Source organism: Amphibalanus amphitrite, unplaced genomic scaffold (assembly GCF_019059575.1).
Source record: "Amphibalanus amphitrite isolate SeventyFive unplaced genomic scaffold, NRLGWU_Aamphi_draft 000342F_arrow, whole genome shotgun sequence".
Taxonomy (NCBI): domain Eukaryota; kingdom Metazoa; phylum Arthropoda; class Thecostraca; order Balanomorpha; family Balanidae; genus Amphibalanus; species Amphibalanus amphitrite.
Window position 1 is genome coordinate 161380 of NW_024881837.1, and position 17510 is coordinate 178889.

Consider the following 17510-nt stretch of genomic DNA (forward strand, 5'->3'; position numbering starts at 1 on the left):
CAATGTCACACAAAGGACGATTATCACCGAGTGATCAGTTTAATATGTGCGTGTCGCGGGGGTGGCTGACGTTCCAACGGCGCAGGATCCGGTTCACCACCAGTGCCCATTTGCTGCCGTTTAAACCGCTAATAGTTCTTTCTGGCCGTCCTTTTCATATCTCTCCAGAGCTGTGTCAGAGCTTTCTAGTCCCATTTTTCTACTGACCTTGCATTACAGGCTGTAACAATGTTCTTCCAAGACCGTTTTCGTTCTTCATTACTCCTTCCATCGTGTCGCTTATTTTCGATGACTTCTACTTCAGTCTTCATGACATCGGCTAACAAATGCATGTCTCTACTACTGAAATTGCTGCTCCTCTTCTTCCTGTCCATGGTTGTTGACCGGTCACTCGTATTGCTTCCACTGAGCTGGTCCTCGCCCCACTGACACGTAACGCGAAGTGCGGCGACAGGGGCCCGACATGGCCGGCTGGCTCGACGATCACATTATTTCGGATGCGATACGAATCCCATCTCACTATCCCGAATATTACGAAATAGCAGCTGGTGGCAAGGAGATAGGTGCGATGGAAATAGACTAATACCTCCACATTTGAAAATTTGAGTCCTACATCCTCAATTCTGTCAACTCAAATATTGCTCTGATTACTCATGTATGACTTGTTGAAAACATCTGGATACTTGAAGTGATGAAATACGTAATTTGTAACCCCTCAACAAGCACAGAGGCCAGTTTAACCAACAGAAAAATAGACGCCTGGCGGATTTTTTTGCCTAAAGACCGTTTCACATACGGAGTGTAAACGTGATAAGCACGTAAGCGGATAGGGCTTTACCGCTCTCGATCCGTATGTGAATCGGCCTTTAGGCGAAAAATTCCGCCAGGCGGCTATTTTTCTGTTGGTAAAACTGGCCTCAGTACTATGGAAAGGTGACCTCAAATTCGTCTAATCTTAGCAGCCGAACGGCTAGGCCGAACTGGCTGAAAAGGCCAGAACTAGATTATTGCACTATTGTCTATCACTTGCACATAAAATTTGCACAGAAATAAACTTTTAAAACCCCCTAAGGACCAAAAAAAGCACCACCGAAAAGATACCCGCGAACTTAATACATGGGGTGGCTTGCGTGTAAGTTCCTTCGCTAACTTAGCGAACAAACTATTTACCCGCAGATGGAAGTCTCCGGGCAAAGTTACCCGCCGACTTAAACGCGAGATAAACGCCAACTTACCCGCAAACCACTTACACGCGACTTACCCGCGTGTGGAAGTCTCCAGCAAGAGTTAGGACGCGTGGGCCGAACAACGCATAAATCACGCGCTTGTGAATGGCCTCAGTAAACGGTTACTACCACTGTGGTCAAAATGACGCCGAAATCTGTCAGCGAGCAGCCCAAAGCGTATACAGTGACGTAAGCTGAAGGCACACATACATGCATGAAGGCAAACCAAATAAAGAATCTGTCATCGTAAAGCTTCACTACACACACATATCACATGATCAATGTGACGCGGGCACAATCCCGTCAAACGTCCCACGCCTTATATGGTCTGGTGGTGTACGGGTCGGACATTAGCGACGGTGACCTTGAACAGAAATGTATCAGCCGCTGGGAAGCCGGTAACGATAGTTGTTTCATTTGAAAGCTAACAAATAAGAATGTTTCCGGTTCCTTCCTAAGCTGCAACACTGCAAAGTTTGTGTTCGTTTGAGATGCTGAATTTTAATTAACTGAGGTTGAGGATCCTTACGAGCCGCTGTGGATAGTATTGACAGCAGGGCAGTCCGAGGACAAAAGAGTGAAACACTGTACAAGATTTCAACAAGACGAGTGTGCTGGTGTTTTGCTTACATCCTGTCGGAGTCAGTACAAGTTCGCATTGCGTGTGAACGGGGTGCATCAATTTCACCAACCGAATCTCACCAGTAGGAGGGATAAAAATCAAACAAACATTGACACATTTTATTGGTACACTGAGTCAGGTCATACGCCGAGAGTAAGCGTCAGGACAGTCGCTAAATCAGCCGACATCGCTGACGAATGCATTCCAGTACACATCTCAGATCATAACATCAATCTGAAACTGCCGTCCCATTCGAGGCCTTAGCCTGAAACTCTCGTCTCATTCGAGCCCCAGTCTCTTTGGATCGCAAACACCGGCTTTGAGCATAGCACAATGAAAAGAATATGCAGTCAGGGACATGGCCTCACATCAAAATCATGCACTACCAACAACAAATGAATGAACTACGAATGACAGTTAAAGTATGTACAGTCTGTCTTAAAAGTACCGCGCAAAGTGACGGTGGATCCATCAAGCCTGACCGAGGAAGGGCCTGCTATAATTTGAAAGTCACCGAACCAATGGAGCTGGGGAATGGACGAGGATGTCCATTGCTTCGGTGACTCAAATTTGGCAGTCCTTCATCGGTCAGGCTTGATGGATCCACCGTCACTTTGCGCGGTACTTTTAAGACAGACTGTACAGCCCACCGCTAAAGTAATGCAGGGTTTTACCAATCTCAACGGTTGGCTTTGACTGGCGATTGTTAAATGCGGAGTGATCGAAAAGAAGATATCAATAGCTAAAGTTGCAGCTGCAAGGGTGACGATACATATAAGCTACATTCAAAGTTTCACTGTAGTCTGGCTAATCGTTCCTAAGCTTCAGATGCAGAACATACCCATGACTGAAACCCCACATTACTTCTGCTGTGGACTGTACCTACAGTTTGGGCATAAATTAATCGCAAGCCACAGAACATGCATGCCGTTGCCCAAATAGCCGTCGCATGAAGCTACCAAACTATGCAATTGAGACAAAGAACATCTAACATGTACCTAAACACCTTTAATATCTAAAATTAGGGGCAACATGGAGCTTGGCGAGGCAGTGAAAGAACGATCCATTGGAAACATGACATGCTACAAATAGCGTTCTTGGTGGTAGCTCAAGTCGAATAAATGCAGCAAACCTGCCGACAAGCACATTCAACAAAACAGACACCTAGACAGAAAACCGTGAAGCACAATTCAAAACAATCACAACGCAAACGTAACAGCCATAACCAGCAAATTATGATGAGAGCGGCGCACGATACTAACGGAATAACAAACAATTTGTTCCCGAGTGAGCATGCCACCGTTTGTGCCCATACAATCGTCCAGTCTCTGGCGGGAGACTTCGAATGAAGAACGTAACACAATAAGTATTTTCACGTTTTTTTTTGGGGGGGGGGGAAGGACACTTGGTGCAAGAAATTAAACGCCATCTGCACTCTGAACACATACTTATGTTCAAATACTAATGGGAATGACACCAAACAGACACGGAACCCAGTTTTTCCTACAAATAACACTTGTAAGTTGTAATGCCACATCATGAAATATAAAAAAAACTTGCGATCAACCCACCACGAGAATAGCTTTAGGCAAGAGCACTGAGAGCAAACGATTTAAATGGATAGGGAACATGAAAACAACAGGATTGTAACGTCAAATGCATGCATTCACATTAGGCTATTGTGAAGCGCTTTACTACATAAAACACATTGATAACATTGGATACTCATGTGAGATGAAATAGAAAACACCAAGCGACGTCCACTGAGGATTGACACAGATAAGCCACAACGACCTTACAATACCAGCAACAAGAAAACTTGCATAGAGCAAGCAGCCAGGCTCAAGTCACCTATCCATGAGACCGGGCCAGGCAAGTTGGGCGCTTTGGCTATTTACCCAGCTACTGACGCATAGGCGCGTCTTCTAGGCTGTACTAACCATCGAAATGACACTGTGCAGGTTTGGATCACACACGTCATGATGAGCTACGGATGGATTCAAAATGCCAGAAAGGCATGGTGTTGGGCACATAGAACACTAAATAAAGGGCACACAGTTGTGAAAGCACACCGATGAACCATGCACAACATTCACGCAGCTACAGCTAGTCCGTGCCAAGCTGGGATTGACACATACGATTCTCTTCTTCTCCCGTTGTACTTATTGGTCTGTAGCTTGTGTACCGCATTCAAAGGGCGCCATTCTTTATAATATCTTTCGATTTTCAGCCATTTCGATTTTCTGCTAAAATGCTCTGATCTCTGCCCGTTTTATCGATACGTTTCTCTCCACATGACCAGTCCTTGGCTCGGACCAGGGCTGTTTAGATCCTCTCAATTGCCCACACTGAAAGTTCAGTATCACTTCTCATCACGTTCCGTCCGCCCCTGCCTCAGACATGATCACATCGACACTCTCCGCCGCTATCACAGAGTCCTCTAATAACACCCGATCCCCATACGCACCAATGTCCGCCGAGCCCAGAATAGTAAGAGCCGACACGAGCTCCATGCGCGACCCCTCCTCCAGCTGCACAGGGACATACAGCACCAGAGGAGGCTCGGAGCCGGTGCCTACCTCTTCCACTACTGATGGAGCAGCAGGAGGAGGGTCGTCAACTTCACCTGGAGGTGATGGAGGAGGCGGTGGTGATACTGGTGCCTCGGATGGTGGGCGGTCCTCTGTGATGATGACGTCACACTCTGGTGGAAGTTTGACGTCACAGTCGAGCTGTTTTTCCGGGCAGGTGTGAGAAGATACCTCGGAGGGAGGCAGCTCCTGGAGGAAGGGGGGGGGGGGACGGTCAGTGAATGGGCACACACGACCGATACTTCGTCCGTATAAAACAGGCGCCAAAAAACTAGCAAACACCCTATAGAACTTCAGGTCAAGTGAGGATAGCAAGCCGAGGAACTTGCAGAGAGCAGCATAGCTTTGCAAACGTGCTATAAACGTCGAACAGGTACGCTCCCTTATCACAATTAGCAGTAACATCTACCATTATTTATCACCCATAACAAGAAAAGCAATCCATCGACCAGCAGAGACTCGTCTGCTTTCGAGTCATAGATCTAGCAGCTTCACAACTCAGAACAATTACTACACTTCTCTGCTCCCCACACCCCTCCCCTCTCCAGCCCCTCCATCCCGCTTACCTTTCCACAGGTAGCACACGGCACCATCCGCACGCAGCGTTTGGCGTGTTTGGTCATGGCGTCCTGTCTGCTGTAGAGCTTGCCGCACGTCTTACACTTGTGCCGGGCGGCCGCGTGCGTCACCACGTGCAGGTTCAGCTTGTCTGCCAGCGTCATTGAGGAAAGGGCGGTCAGAATAAATATGGAGGCAGGCAGCGTATCATACATAAAGCCCCAGAATGTCGCGATGCAAGCGAGTAAAACACTCAAGTTCCCAATAAACGAGCTCGTGGCTCCCAATACACAAATCCTTGGCCATTTGTCTTTGCCATCGCCCACCAAACCGATGCGGAGAAATGTCAGCTGCACCAGCTAGCTATTGCAAAATCGGAAACAAAAACACTAACGAGTAACGACTACAGAATAACAAACATAAGAACAATACCAGATAACAACATAGGAACATAAGAACAAACATAAGCGAGTTGGTGTACCTTGGTCCTTGTATAAGTGTCACGAATGTACGATCTGAACGACTGAATAACTGCGATGTATTTATAAGAACAATATGACAACAAATTAGCTCAGGTTTAGCCACTGAATATGCCACAGCATATCACCGGACAGTCTTCCGCCCCTAACGTGACCACCACCCTCCAAGGACAGCTGTCGCCACCTACCGGATCTGGAGAAGGTCCGCGAGCAGCCGTTGTGCGCGCGGAACGGGCAGAGCAGCCGCTTCTCGCTGTGGATCACCTGGTGGCGACGCAGCTGGTCCCGACGCTTGAAACGCTTATTGCACGCTGCGAATGAGGTATTGGAATGTGTAAGCATGGAGGACAGTGGTACTGGTAAAAGGCAATGGAAAGTATTGAACTTCAGGAATACAAATGTAGGCTGACTGCAGTTTCGCACATAGTTAGCCATTTTACAGTTTATCAGCTCGTATCCCTTCTCGATACCTCTCCGCGTTTCCCTGATCCTTCTTATCCTAGCATTAGATAAACTTATCAAGTCATTCCCTATGCTTTATCATAAGCATGCAGCCTAAATACATTCTTATGAAGTCAAAGTTACATCTTGATCCAGTCAAATTTCCACCACCCACCAATCGCAAAACTACCCCATCTCCGAAAACCACCGAGCCCCGTCGTTTCAGATTATCCACTCACTCTCACAGACGAATTGCCTCTGGTCGCTGTGTGTCTTCATGTGCGCGCGCAGGTAGCCCTGGGTGTTGAACGCCTTGCCACACTTCTTACAGGTAAAAGTCGGTGTGGAGGAGTGGGTCTGGAGGTGGCGGCGCAGAAACCGCTCCGAGTTGAACACCTGGAGAAGAGGGGTGCGGTTAGAGTTAGCTCAGATGAAAATGTTCAGAGTATGGCTGGAGCAAGGACACAGTAGCTAGTCAGGTAAGTGTCTTAAAAGTGGAATCGTCCAGTCTTTGATTCCATTGATGATTGGATACCTAGTGGAAGTGTGTGGGCGTGTCTGTGTGTGTGAAGGGAAACGGATGACAAAGCACCGAGTGGGGGGGGGGGGGGGGGAGGACAATTACAGAAAGACGCCGCGAAATAAAACTTTAAAAAAAGAAATAACGTGCCCAATCAGACAGCTGTACTAACTCATCACATTTGGTAAAGCAGTGGATATCGACTGCTTACTGAAGCATCACTGCTCTAGTTCGGCGCTCGCCTTACGAAAACCACACGGCGCTGGTTGACACTAAATTACGTACCTTACTGCAGAGTTTGCAGGTGAAGTTGTGACTGTTGGTCTGAAGGTGATACTCCAGAGCGGACAGAGAACTGTACCGGCTCTGGCAGCGGTGGCAGAAAAACGAGGGCCTGCAGACAACGAACAGGTCACGTAAAACTCATGGGTGATTCACTAAGCAGTGGATAGGGATGTCTCATGACGTGTATGGGTGCGTATCAGGGAGCAGGGGTAACACCGCGGTGAACGGCGCGATGAAAACACAAACATCGGGCCTTCTCCTAGTTCACTGGCCACAGCTTCCAGTATCCGACATAAATATAAACTGATAATAGTGAAATGCATTCGGCCTGATTTTCTCCCAGAAGCATAATTAACCCGGCAGTTGCTGGGGTATTTCGCCACCCACCGTTTGCTGGGGGGGGGGGGGGGGGCGTTAAACGCCCCCAGCCGATAACTCGAGAACCAATAGGCGCAGCGAAACGCACGAGGCGGCAAACGAAAGAGCGCGACGAGACGCTTCAGATGAGTACTTTAAAGTTGAATTTTGAGGTCACAGGTCGGGTCAAGGTCAGGTCAAACACCTGAAATCGGGCTTTCAGTAGCATGGATTTCAGGACTTCGCAATAGGCGCCTCTCGTCATAAACTCTGTCAAAACGGTGCACAATCCATCATATAAGGCCTACAAGAGTGTCAGCTCCATGTAGGGGTCAATCAAGCATAGGTCAGGGTCAAGGTCAGGTCAACCGGGTAGGCACATATCCCCGAAAATCAAAACTGATATTCGCAGCCTGTGACACATGTTTTATGGGTACTTCGGGGCGTAGAACACGATGGTCACATTCATTTTATCGTATGTGTACGTGTTTGGCTCAAAAACTTCAATTTAAGAAATGCATGTATCATGGTCGTGAAGTAGTCACGAGAAATTGCCAAGATTCAATTCAAGATTTTGGAAAATGCGGAACGATAATCAATAATCGAAGATAGCCATTTGATTGTTCATGGTATTGGCAGTCTAGTGGCGTTTACGGCATGTCTGTATGTCTATTCTGTGATTTTATATGATTTTTTGAACATATGCCGTTTTTGGTCGAAAACTCAGAAATCATGACGTCACTAAAACTTCGATATCTCAAAAATTTTCCGACCGATTTTTTTGAAACTTTGACACAATAAACTTCAATCAATTCCCTACAGGTAACCAAAATTTGGCGCGCCTGCGGCGCGCCGTTTTTATGCTATGGCCCGGCGAAAAAAGTGGGGGCGTTTAACGCCCCCCCCCCCCAGCAACTCGCGGGTTAAACGGCAGTCAGTGATAAAAGCGAAACACTATCCAGAGTGTCCCAAGTTCCAGTCAGCTGATTTAGCTCGAAGACGTCATGCCAGCCGCGTTATAATTATCATCTCCCTCTCTCCCACACGTACTTTTCCGTCTCCTCTCCGTCTGCGAGCCCGCCGTGACTGGCCGCCACGTGATCACTGAGCAGGCGTAGCGAGGTGAACACGTGGCCACACACGTGGCACGTGAACTCGAGCTGCGCGTGGTGGCGCCGCAGGTGCTCCAGGAAGCGGTCCTGGTCGTCACAGGTGGCGCCACAGTCGCGCTGCGGACACCGGTACACCTGGCGGCGGGAGGGAGAGGCACGAAGGTTAGAGAGGGCGCTTTGATGGTGGGAGGAGAGGACAGAAAGGGTACATGCATGGGGAAAGGGGTAAGATAATTGGTGGTGGGACACGGGTATCAGAGTGCGCCTTGGTGGGGAGACGTGAAGGTCAGAGAGGCCGCCAAAGGACTAGTAGGGACGGAGAGGTACAGATGCGGGTTTGGAACCTGATCGGGTAGCAGTGGGGAAGGGAAAGATCACAGAGGGCGCTGGGGGTCTAGTGGCGTCAGGCAGGATCAGGGAGGCCAGAGAAGACACCAGAGACCTCAACTGCGGCGAAACGAGCTCCGTTCACTAACACGTTCACATGCAAACTACCGCCTGCCTGCCACACCCGTGCTTGCTCCACACAACGACCCATATCTGAATTGTCCCCGCCTTTACCCCAACACTGCGTCTCCTGTCCGTGCCACGTCCTCTCTCTTACCTCCTACTGCAACCCTCTCTCATAACACCACTCCCCTCTTCCCATTGCAACGCCCATAAGCCTCCTTCCCACCTTGATCTCGTCATGCTGCCGAAGGTGTGACTTGAACGCGCCATATCCGTCAAAGGTCTGCGCACAATGCCGGCACTGGTGTCCGCCGGCGGCCGCCGGGTCGGAGGGGAGCGTCTCACGCGCGCCGCCAGGCCACACGCGGTGCGACTCGATGTGACGTTTGAGGTTGGACTTCTGCGTGAAACAGCGACCGCACACCGGGCATCGGAACGGCTTCTCACCTGGGATGGAGATAGAGATGTTTGGTGTTAAACGATGTTCATGAGGGTAGACAGAAAGGTTTACTGGAGTGTCATATTCACAAGTACAAGTCCCAAAGCGTTGGCATAACGTAAGCCATAATACATCTTGGTGGCATATAATTTGATATTGCATTCAAATACGATTACTCCTGTCACTCTGTCGTGCACTAGTGCGAATCAAAGAGCCTTAAAAAAATGAAATAAAATCCCTATCTGCAAATTGTGTGGAAATATTACGTCTCTGTATCCGATGCAATTCATGAAAAAAATAGGGCTTAGTTCATAAAATTCAAACGACGAATTTCGTATTGTACGCATTCATGCGCAGAAAACCACGTTAATCTATGTAATGCGTTGCATCACACAACCACGAATGAAGCTTTATGCAGAGCGCAGATGTTCAGATGTCTGGTGGTTGGCGGACCGAAAACGTTCATCGTACCACCAGCGTGACGAGGTTATAGAGCCGCTTCTGGAAATCGTCCCGCATGAGCACAGACTTTGTGAGGAGAGTTCAGACTGGGTCAGCGGATTGTAAAGGCGCATCAAAGATGGCGTTGTCCGTGAACGGTCAAAACGGGCGCATCTTCTAGCAAACTCATCGCCAGTGGTGGGACTATGGACGATTATGAAGAAAATAGTGCTATCCTGTTTAGACATCAGCCGTGCTCCAAAATGCACACCAACTTTCTTGACCGAGGTAAAACAACCTGGGCAAAGATGAGACCTGTGTGCACGGATTATGCGGTTTAACGGATTTTGGAATAACTAGAATTGGACGGTTTGCTCACGATGAACGCAAAGGACATCGCAGGACGCATGGATAAGGCCTCGCCTTGGGCACACCCGTAAAGGCTGAAAAAGTTCCAGGAGTTGGAGATTGAGGCGTTCGCAGAGCGTAGCGGTTCAGAGGAGCGAGTGAAGAGTTGAGAGTTCAGACATTGCAAAATGACGGCCAGGACATGGGTTTCGTTTCAGATACGAGCTGATTGAACAATGAGTTTGAATGAAATTCATTCAATAAATAGAAAAAGGAACATGCAATGAGACTCGATGAATAATAAAAAAGGCGTAATTGCGAAAGGCCTCGAAGACAATCAAACAACAGTGTAAATCTTCCTGCGCAATAGCCATGCACACAACAAAAAGGCCATTCCTCTCCACCTACCGGTATGCTTCCTCTGATGCTGCAGCAAGTCGAACCGCTTGCTGAAGGCCTTGTGGCACACATCGCACGTGTTTTTGGCAGCGGGCGCGGCGGTCTGAGCTGTGGAGGATGGATCGAGCCGATCCAGCTCCAGACACTCCTGTTCCAGGAGCGCCACGGCGGCCGGGTCGTCGCCGCGCAGAGAGGGGATGGTAGCCACCGTCTGCGATCACCGGGTCACCAGAGGTCAGGTGTAATACACAAACTAGGTACCGGAGGTCAGGAAGTTGCACTTGTATTTGTATTTGTCAGGTAACGATGCGGACACGGCACAGAATTCAGGTGACGATACGACACTAGCTACACGTCAGACGCTGTAAAGGCTACATACAATAACAGATATATTGATGACTGATAATCCTATTCCTGACGATGATAATAACGATGATCAATCGTATCAAATCCATCCTTGAGAACATTCATACAACCCGCAACACTAAATAAAAGGCAGACGTCTCTCCCCGAATAAATCACAATGATCACCGTATGAACGCAAATCTGAGGTAAGATTCTGTCACAACACCGAGAATCAACCGACCAACCGGGTCCAAAACCATTCTACCGTTGCTTGATCAGGCCAGCAAGGCTCGGAATACAGCGAACCAAACGGGCAGCGCCTTCTTATTCCCCGCAAACCGCAAAGTCTGTCGGCACAATTCATAGGTGTCAAAAATACTCTGGCGGGCGTGTTGTGAACAGACCGCTTCGGGAGGGTATTCCAAATAAAATACGGCATCACGATCCATATCATTCGCCGAGATGGCCCGTAATCACATGATTACCAACTATGAACATATCCGGGAGCGTTACTGGAAACGGCAAGCCCACCGGTCGGCCCGTAAGAAGACGGTCGAATCGTACGTCATATATGCAGCCCAGCCTTTGCCGTGGAGGTGGAACATCCAGTCTCAGATATAGATAGAGATCTAAATTAAATCACCTTTGATGGGGAGATAGCTGATACTTTTTTGTCGGTCAGGCCGCACATATTATAAGATGATGAAACCGGCGGGAGAAACATCGGGAAAAGTTTCGTGTGACGTTTCTAGACGAGTACTGGGCGCAAAATGCGCACAGCTCGCGAGGACCGGAGATTTTGACGTGTGGGGCGCTGCTGGCGCCAACCCCACCTTCCTATGACGGGACAGCCGGCGACAGCCACGGTCACATGACAGGCATACATCACGCAGCGGACTTCTTCGGAATGACCGGCCTACATAGGTACAATGACAGCGTGGTCCACTACGAGCTACAATCTACCGGCGTTATCTAGCACTGATTGTAGTACTGATAGAGGCGCTGATAAAAGGTGTATGATCGGGTTAGTCGGGAAGAGATTTCAGATGCACATACGATTATCCTCTCAAACCTTCTCGTCAGATAAGGTAATGCAAATTAATCAAGGAACATCCGCAAAGTTCTTGCATAGTGCACGACGGCTAGTTGATTAAATCTCATTGGAATCGGATCCCTTTATCTTTCACATCGGAAAATCAAGATCCATCATTCATATAGTTATTTACATAATAATGAGTTCTGCAAATGATTGCAGGTTGATAAAACGACCATATTCGACATCAAAAACAAGTATATAACTTATGATCAAACCCAAAATAGCAGGCAACTCTGACGGGTCGACTTTAACTTCCAATTAATAATTGATCTCAAGTTTTGATAAGGCATTTAATCTGCAACAACATCCAGGGAATATTCTTATCAGCAATGCTAATTCATTTCGTGGTTAGTGACCCACAAATCATCGTAAATTTGTCAAGCGGCTTACACAAGAAAAGGTTGACTACCAAACAATGCCGATTTGGTGCCTCCTCAGCATGAAGCAATTGATAGATATTGGAGTCCGATCATCCGATAGGTCAAACCAGACCTACCCTGTACCAGAACACCCATCTTTTCTCAGCCCCTATAGACTAAGCGGCTGTGGTCTGCCGTCCAGTGTCAATGCACTCAGAGGCAGTTCGCCCGGCGGCAGTCGGCACAGTGTCAGTGCGCCCAGCGACCACATCTGGCTGCAATCTACTGCTCGCCGCTCAGTCGGCAGCAGCCACCTCCTCTGCAGGGCCGCATTCCTCACCGCCGATCGGCATCACATCTGTTCTCAGCCGACGCCGATCGACACACGATCGCTGCTGGAAACCCGCCGCCCGCTCATGGCTGACCAGAGTCCGCGGAGCTAGGGAAAGTGGCGCGCGGGAGGCCACCGCCCCCCCGACCGGCCAGAAACCCGGCCAGATAATGACAAACTCAACACGTGCGGCTCGCAAAACCAGTCGGATCGCATTTCTAAAACGAATTAAGGGGCTCTGAACATGACATGGCCTCAGCTGTATGTTTTCAGATTTCATGAAAAAAAATATATTCGATATGCTGAAATGTGACAAAAGAAAAATGGGCAGCAGGAAGGTGATAAAATCAAATTTGGTTGACGAATTGAGCATGCATTGCAAAAAGCATGGCGTCAGATAAAAAACGATCTTCGAAAGTTGAAGATTGCTTGCTAACCGTAAGAAGCATATCACTTTTCATACTGACAGATAAATATACTACTCTCATTTGATTTCATATACTATCCCGAAATCCCTCAGGGACAGTTCATGGTATAACGGAGCGCCTGCTAACAGGACTTGATGCTCTACGGCGAAGCGGTAATCCAGTTATGCAATGATAACTCAACCGGAAAATATACCGTCCGCTTCTAGTCGAGATAGAATCGCGTGCGATCCTTAACGTGCCATAGAATGCCGCGGCCGGTCGGACCGGCGCGCGGTCGCACCGATCCCCTTTACCCAGCGATCTGCGTCACAGACCAACCACGCTACCCCGACATTCCACAGAACTACAGGTTGGGCCTTCGGCGTGGATTTTTAGGGAGCGACACAGCTTCTGTTAAATAAGTACAGTCCGATTTAGAGGTGGTCTAATTGGGATTACAATCTAAGTCTTCGTGAAGAAGGGAAAATAGCTCTGCTCTGTGCGACTGACCCAGACGTCGACAAACTTCTGAGAATTATATCGAGGCACACAGTTTTCGAATACGGCTCGGAAAGCTTGCTTTCAATACTAGCCAGAGAAATTCTCCCGACAACTGAAGGTCGAGGCAAATGAGCTAAAAGAGAGTCCCAAACATCCACCAGAACCCAACTATTCAGCTAAGTGCTCCATAACTAGAAAGTAGGACTGGGAGCTGACTAGGGTAAGGGCAAGACCTCATCCTAATACCCGGCCACCCGAACTTACCAAAGTCCCACCTCAAGGCCTGTCATCTGCCACAGAAGCACCAGTCCTGGAACGCTTTTAGTCAGGCATTGTCCTCCTGTTGTTAGACCTCACCTCACTTCTTCTCCGCTAGAATCTTGGCGCTCTAACTCAGCTCTGAGCTACCACAGCCCTGGCGCTTAAACTCACCTTTGAGCTGCCTACTGACTTCGCCTGACCTGCTTCACCTGGCCTCACCTCTTAGCTGCCAGCTGATACACCTGACCACGGCTATATCCTCCTGGCACCACCCTACTCCATCCCAGCTGCATCACCCTGCCTCACCCAGTGGCCTCACCACTCAAAGTCCTACCTCCCAGTCGCCTACCTGGACCTCCGAGTCGGGGATCTCGATGGAGAACTCCATGGCGTCGTTGTCGAGGATGAGGCGCTCAGACAGATCGCCCCCGGGCGGTGTGACGTCATCATCCAATGGCACGTGCGTCAGTGGCCGGTCCACCACCGACTGAAAAACGAATACATTGTGAACGACGAATGGAGGATGGCCTCTGGTTGATAGATACATAGAGGTACGGTAATGAGTCAACTTAATCTAGGACAAGGTAAGTAAATACAATTTGACTTCAAAAAACGATATTGTACTAGCAATTTTCATCAGAACGATTTAGCTCACGTTTTGATGGGGGAAATGTGTATTGTATATTATCAATGATAAAAGGCTGATAGCATCATTCATCATAATGCATCGTTCTCAGTTTGCGACGAGTGGTGGTCGGATCGTCTCATTCGTTATCAGATTATACCAGACAAATCACTCCACCAACTAAGAACGGCCATGCACCACCACTTGGTGGTCAACTCACGGGAGCAGCACGGCAGTAGGTGCGGACCAGCTTCTCCTGAGTGCGGGGCGCCTCCTCCGGGCTGCGCAGGCTGGGAGGGGGAGGCGGTGGCGGCGGCGAGGGGGCCAGAGTGGATACCATCGCTCCTGGCAATCCTGTGGTTGAATACAAGAAGGCAGCAATGAAGATCCATACTGATACAACACATTAATGTTGGTATATTGATAGGTACTAGATATCAACTCCAGACTTTATCTGGTTCCCAGAATATTACTGACGCTAAAATATTGAAATATTCATAAAAATCGAGATGTTAAGAATAGGTAAGCTTAAAAATGATAACTGGTCATAACTAACTGGTAAATTCTAGTAAAACATTTCCATCACTGAGATTAAGCTGACTAGCTAAACTGCCCTTTCTGGGAAAAGTTACTGTATGAATGTACTGTACCTCCACATTCTTCCTGTTTGTGCAGCACAAAATCTGTGAGAGCGGAGAACTGGGTTCGGCACCGACCACACTGGAAAATGTCCTCCTCATCTAGGGTGATTGTGTTTGAAACTGGAAAAGAGCAAGGGTATCAAATGCATGACTGAATATTATGACAGCGTACAGTGTACACATGACAATCAACAGAGTCAATTTATACAATAGACATAGGTTTTTTTACCAAAGGCATTAATGAAAAAAGAAACTGGCATGAGGACCATGGGCCAGGCGGCAGGCAGTCAAAAACACTTCCTATGCCTTTACGTAAGATAACAATCAACTTTTAAGAACACTTGATGTTTTGACATTACAATATGAAAGGCTGGTTTGGGTTAATTAAAAAGGTGTGATTAGCATTAACTCAATGAAATCATTCTTCTCTTATCAATTTTTCACTTTGGTGTAGGAGCATAAATGACTGAAAAAAGGATTATCAAAAGATATAACAAGAACATCTTTGAAGAATTAGATATGTACCTAATGTATCAGAATGCAGATTTTCCTCCGGCACTGCCAAGATGTAGTCAGCATCAAGCTCTTCTTCAGCCATTCTGAAATGTCAGAAGACGTTACACTCTCACAAGGTAATGGTAATGCAATATGCATAGGACACTCACATTTTGATTCCACTACATGAGTATCCAGAAAATCAAGTATATTCATGTGGGGGAGGCAATCCTACTGGACATTGTTGGAACCCAACCAGGTGAGTATATTGACATGCTTCAAACTTTGAAGAAAAAATACTGAATTGGCTAAACTCAGGTAGTGCAGCTGTATGTATTGATAAAATAATTTTTATTCCAGAACACCAGCACGCTTTTAATTCCAGTGAAACCTGGAAGTCTCGCCAAGCGGCCAGACTTCACACTTCATAGGTCATCGGTGACAGTGTCAATAGCTGCATGCTTTGTTGCACGATATTTATTCATTATTTCGGACTATGTTGTGTTGTAAAAAATCATCACCACCCCTAAATTAAAATATTTTCTATAAAAAACTCCAGCTAGTGTGACATACTGAAATCACGTCAACGTCCAAATAAACAAGGAAATAGCGTAACTTTTGATGCAACATGACCATTTTATGATGGCAAAGTTCAAAATTTCTGAAACTATCCTGCATCTCAGCTTAAAAAATGACTTAACATTTATTTTACATTTATTTTAAAAGCAAACCTTATACTCTAGGATGCACAGCTACTGTCACTTATCCCACTTCGCTAGATGCACTTTGACCTTATCTTTCGAATAGCATAGTCTCAAGGGGCTATTTAAGCATCATAAATAAATTAGAAAACAATATAATCACCTGCATGAAGCACTTCAACACAAAATCAAACGAAAAATTTCCCAGAAACGGCAATAAGACTATTTGGCGCAGCTGCGCCACGGTCGCCGGCAATGGTAGCCAGCTGACTGCCGTGACGTCACGGCAAACAGCTTAACGTTGTGACGTCAGTGATCTGTTGGAGATAAACACCGCGATACTGAAGCGGGGCCAAGAGGGATAGTCGCGCGATAATAGTGTGTGCGGGAGGGTGCTGTGCGCGCGCTCTTATCACCAGCCATGTCGCGCAGAAAGCAGAGCAACCCGAAACCCTGCAAACGTGAGTACAAGTTGGGAGAGGGCGTTTTCAGTGTCTCGTTGGTGTTCGCCTGCCGTGGCGGGCCCTGCAACCTCTGAGAGCTCGTGGCTCGGTGACGGGACCAGAGGTGGGAGCTTCTCCCCATCGTGAGTCGGGTTTGGTTTGCATGAGGGAGGGTGAGTTGGCGAGTGATGGTCGTCCACTGCATGGAATCGATTTTCGGTCTTTGTGCTCCATCCGATGCTGCTGCGTGGTGCCTCCGCCGCTGGTCGCGGCCCGCGCGGGGTACCGCCGCCCGGCCGTCCGATTCTGCCGCTCGCGGTACATGGGTTCCGGCACGGTTCCGGTAGGTACGTTTATATCGTTGTCGGTGGTAGGACCGTACTGGCATAAAAGAGGGTCTCGATTTTAATTTTAGCAGCATTAGATTTCGTTCCCATTGGGCAATAGATGTGCTCGATTCATGAACGTCCTGCGTCAAATGACGTCTTATGCAATATTTATGCTGAAAATGACACGTAATTTACCCAAAACCGTTTAAAGAATTGCTTTATCCCATGTGTAGACCTGGGATTCATTTTATCCACCGACTCCGTCGTAAACGGTGTATTCTGTATTTTAATTCAGCACTCATCGACTCAGTCCGAAGCTTTGTTTTCAAATAAATTATTCCCTGGTTAGTGGTTAGGCACGTTTTACCAAATTTTCATTCGCTATGCCTATACCGGGGCGAAACCCTTTATCGGTGAGCGAACGCCTGCAGGAATATTAGCTCACACTATCAGCATACTTATTCATCCGTTTAAGTTTTGAATCAGAAGTCTGCCTATTTTGAATCAGAAGAGCTGTAGGCCTATATGTTCGTTATTATTGTATATGCTGTTGCCATTATTTACCTACCTTTCCATGACAGACAGACATTCGTAATTCTTTTAGGTCATTCTAGGTCACCTACAAATCGAACCGCACCGCCAGGGGCCTTCATTTGCTCCCTCTTCAGCTGCACAGTGCACGCCACATAGCACATTGCAAACAGAAGT

General features: G+C 47.7%; 2 protein-coding genes across 2 annotated transcripts in view; one reads left to right on the forward strand and one right to left on the reverse strand.

Moving 5' to 3' along the window:
• Window positions 1-2731: 2731 nt before the first annotated feature.
• Window positions 2732-16270, reverse strand: LOC122389037 (zinc finger protein 341-like). Its single transcript, XM_043380693.1, has 13 exons — window positions 16194-16270; window positions 15360-15433; window positions 14844-14954; window positions 14414-14547; window positions 13918-14055; window positions 10278-10479; window positions 8868-9088; window positions 8130-8326; window positions 6723-6831; window positions 6157-6313; window positions 5665-5787; window positions 5006-5148; window positions 2732-4628 (listed from the first exon to the last, which is right to left on the reverse strand). The coding sequence occupies exons 2-13, from the start codon at window positions 15430-15432 to the stop codon at window positions 4221-4223; spliced, it is 2016 nt and encodes a 671-aa protein (XP_043236628.1). The 5' UTR covers window position 15433; window positions 16194-16270; the 3' UTR covers window positions 2732-4220.
• A 71-nt stretch (window positions 16271-16341) lies between these two features.
• Window positions 16342-17510, forward strand: part of LOC122389038 (zinc finger protein ush-like) — an 87811-nt gene continuing 86642 nt past the window's right edge. Inside the window, exon 1 of the mRNA XM_043380695.1 lies at window positions 16342-16491. Within this exon, the coding sequence (XP_043236630.1) occupies window positions 16452-16491 (40 nt within the window). The 5' untranslated portion in view covers window positions 16342-16451. The remainder of the gene's footprint in view (window positions 16492-17510) is intronic.

Excerpts from the sequence above, each read along its gene's own strand:
- LOC122389037 (XM_043380693.1), bottom strand. The coding sequence starts at position 15,432 with ATGGCTGAAGAAGAGCTTGATGCTGACTACATCTTGGCAGTGCCGGAG. Across the intron at positions 14,955-15,359 it reads TCTGCATTCTGATACATTAG|TTTCAAACACAATCACCCTA; the intron begins GTACATATCTAA and ends GCTCTTTTCCAG. Across the intron at positions 10,480-13,917 it reads TCCCCGACTCGGAGGTCCAG|ACGGTGGCTACCATCCCCTC; the intron begins GTAGGCGACTGG and ends CGGTGATCGCAG.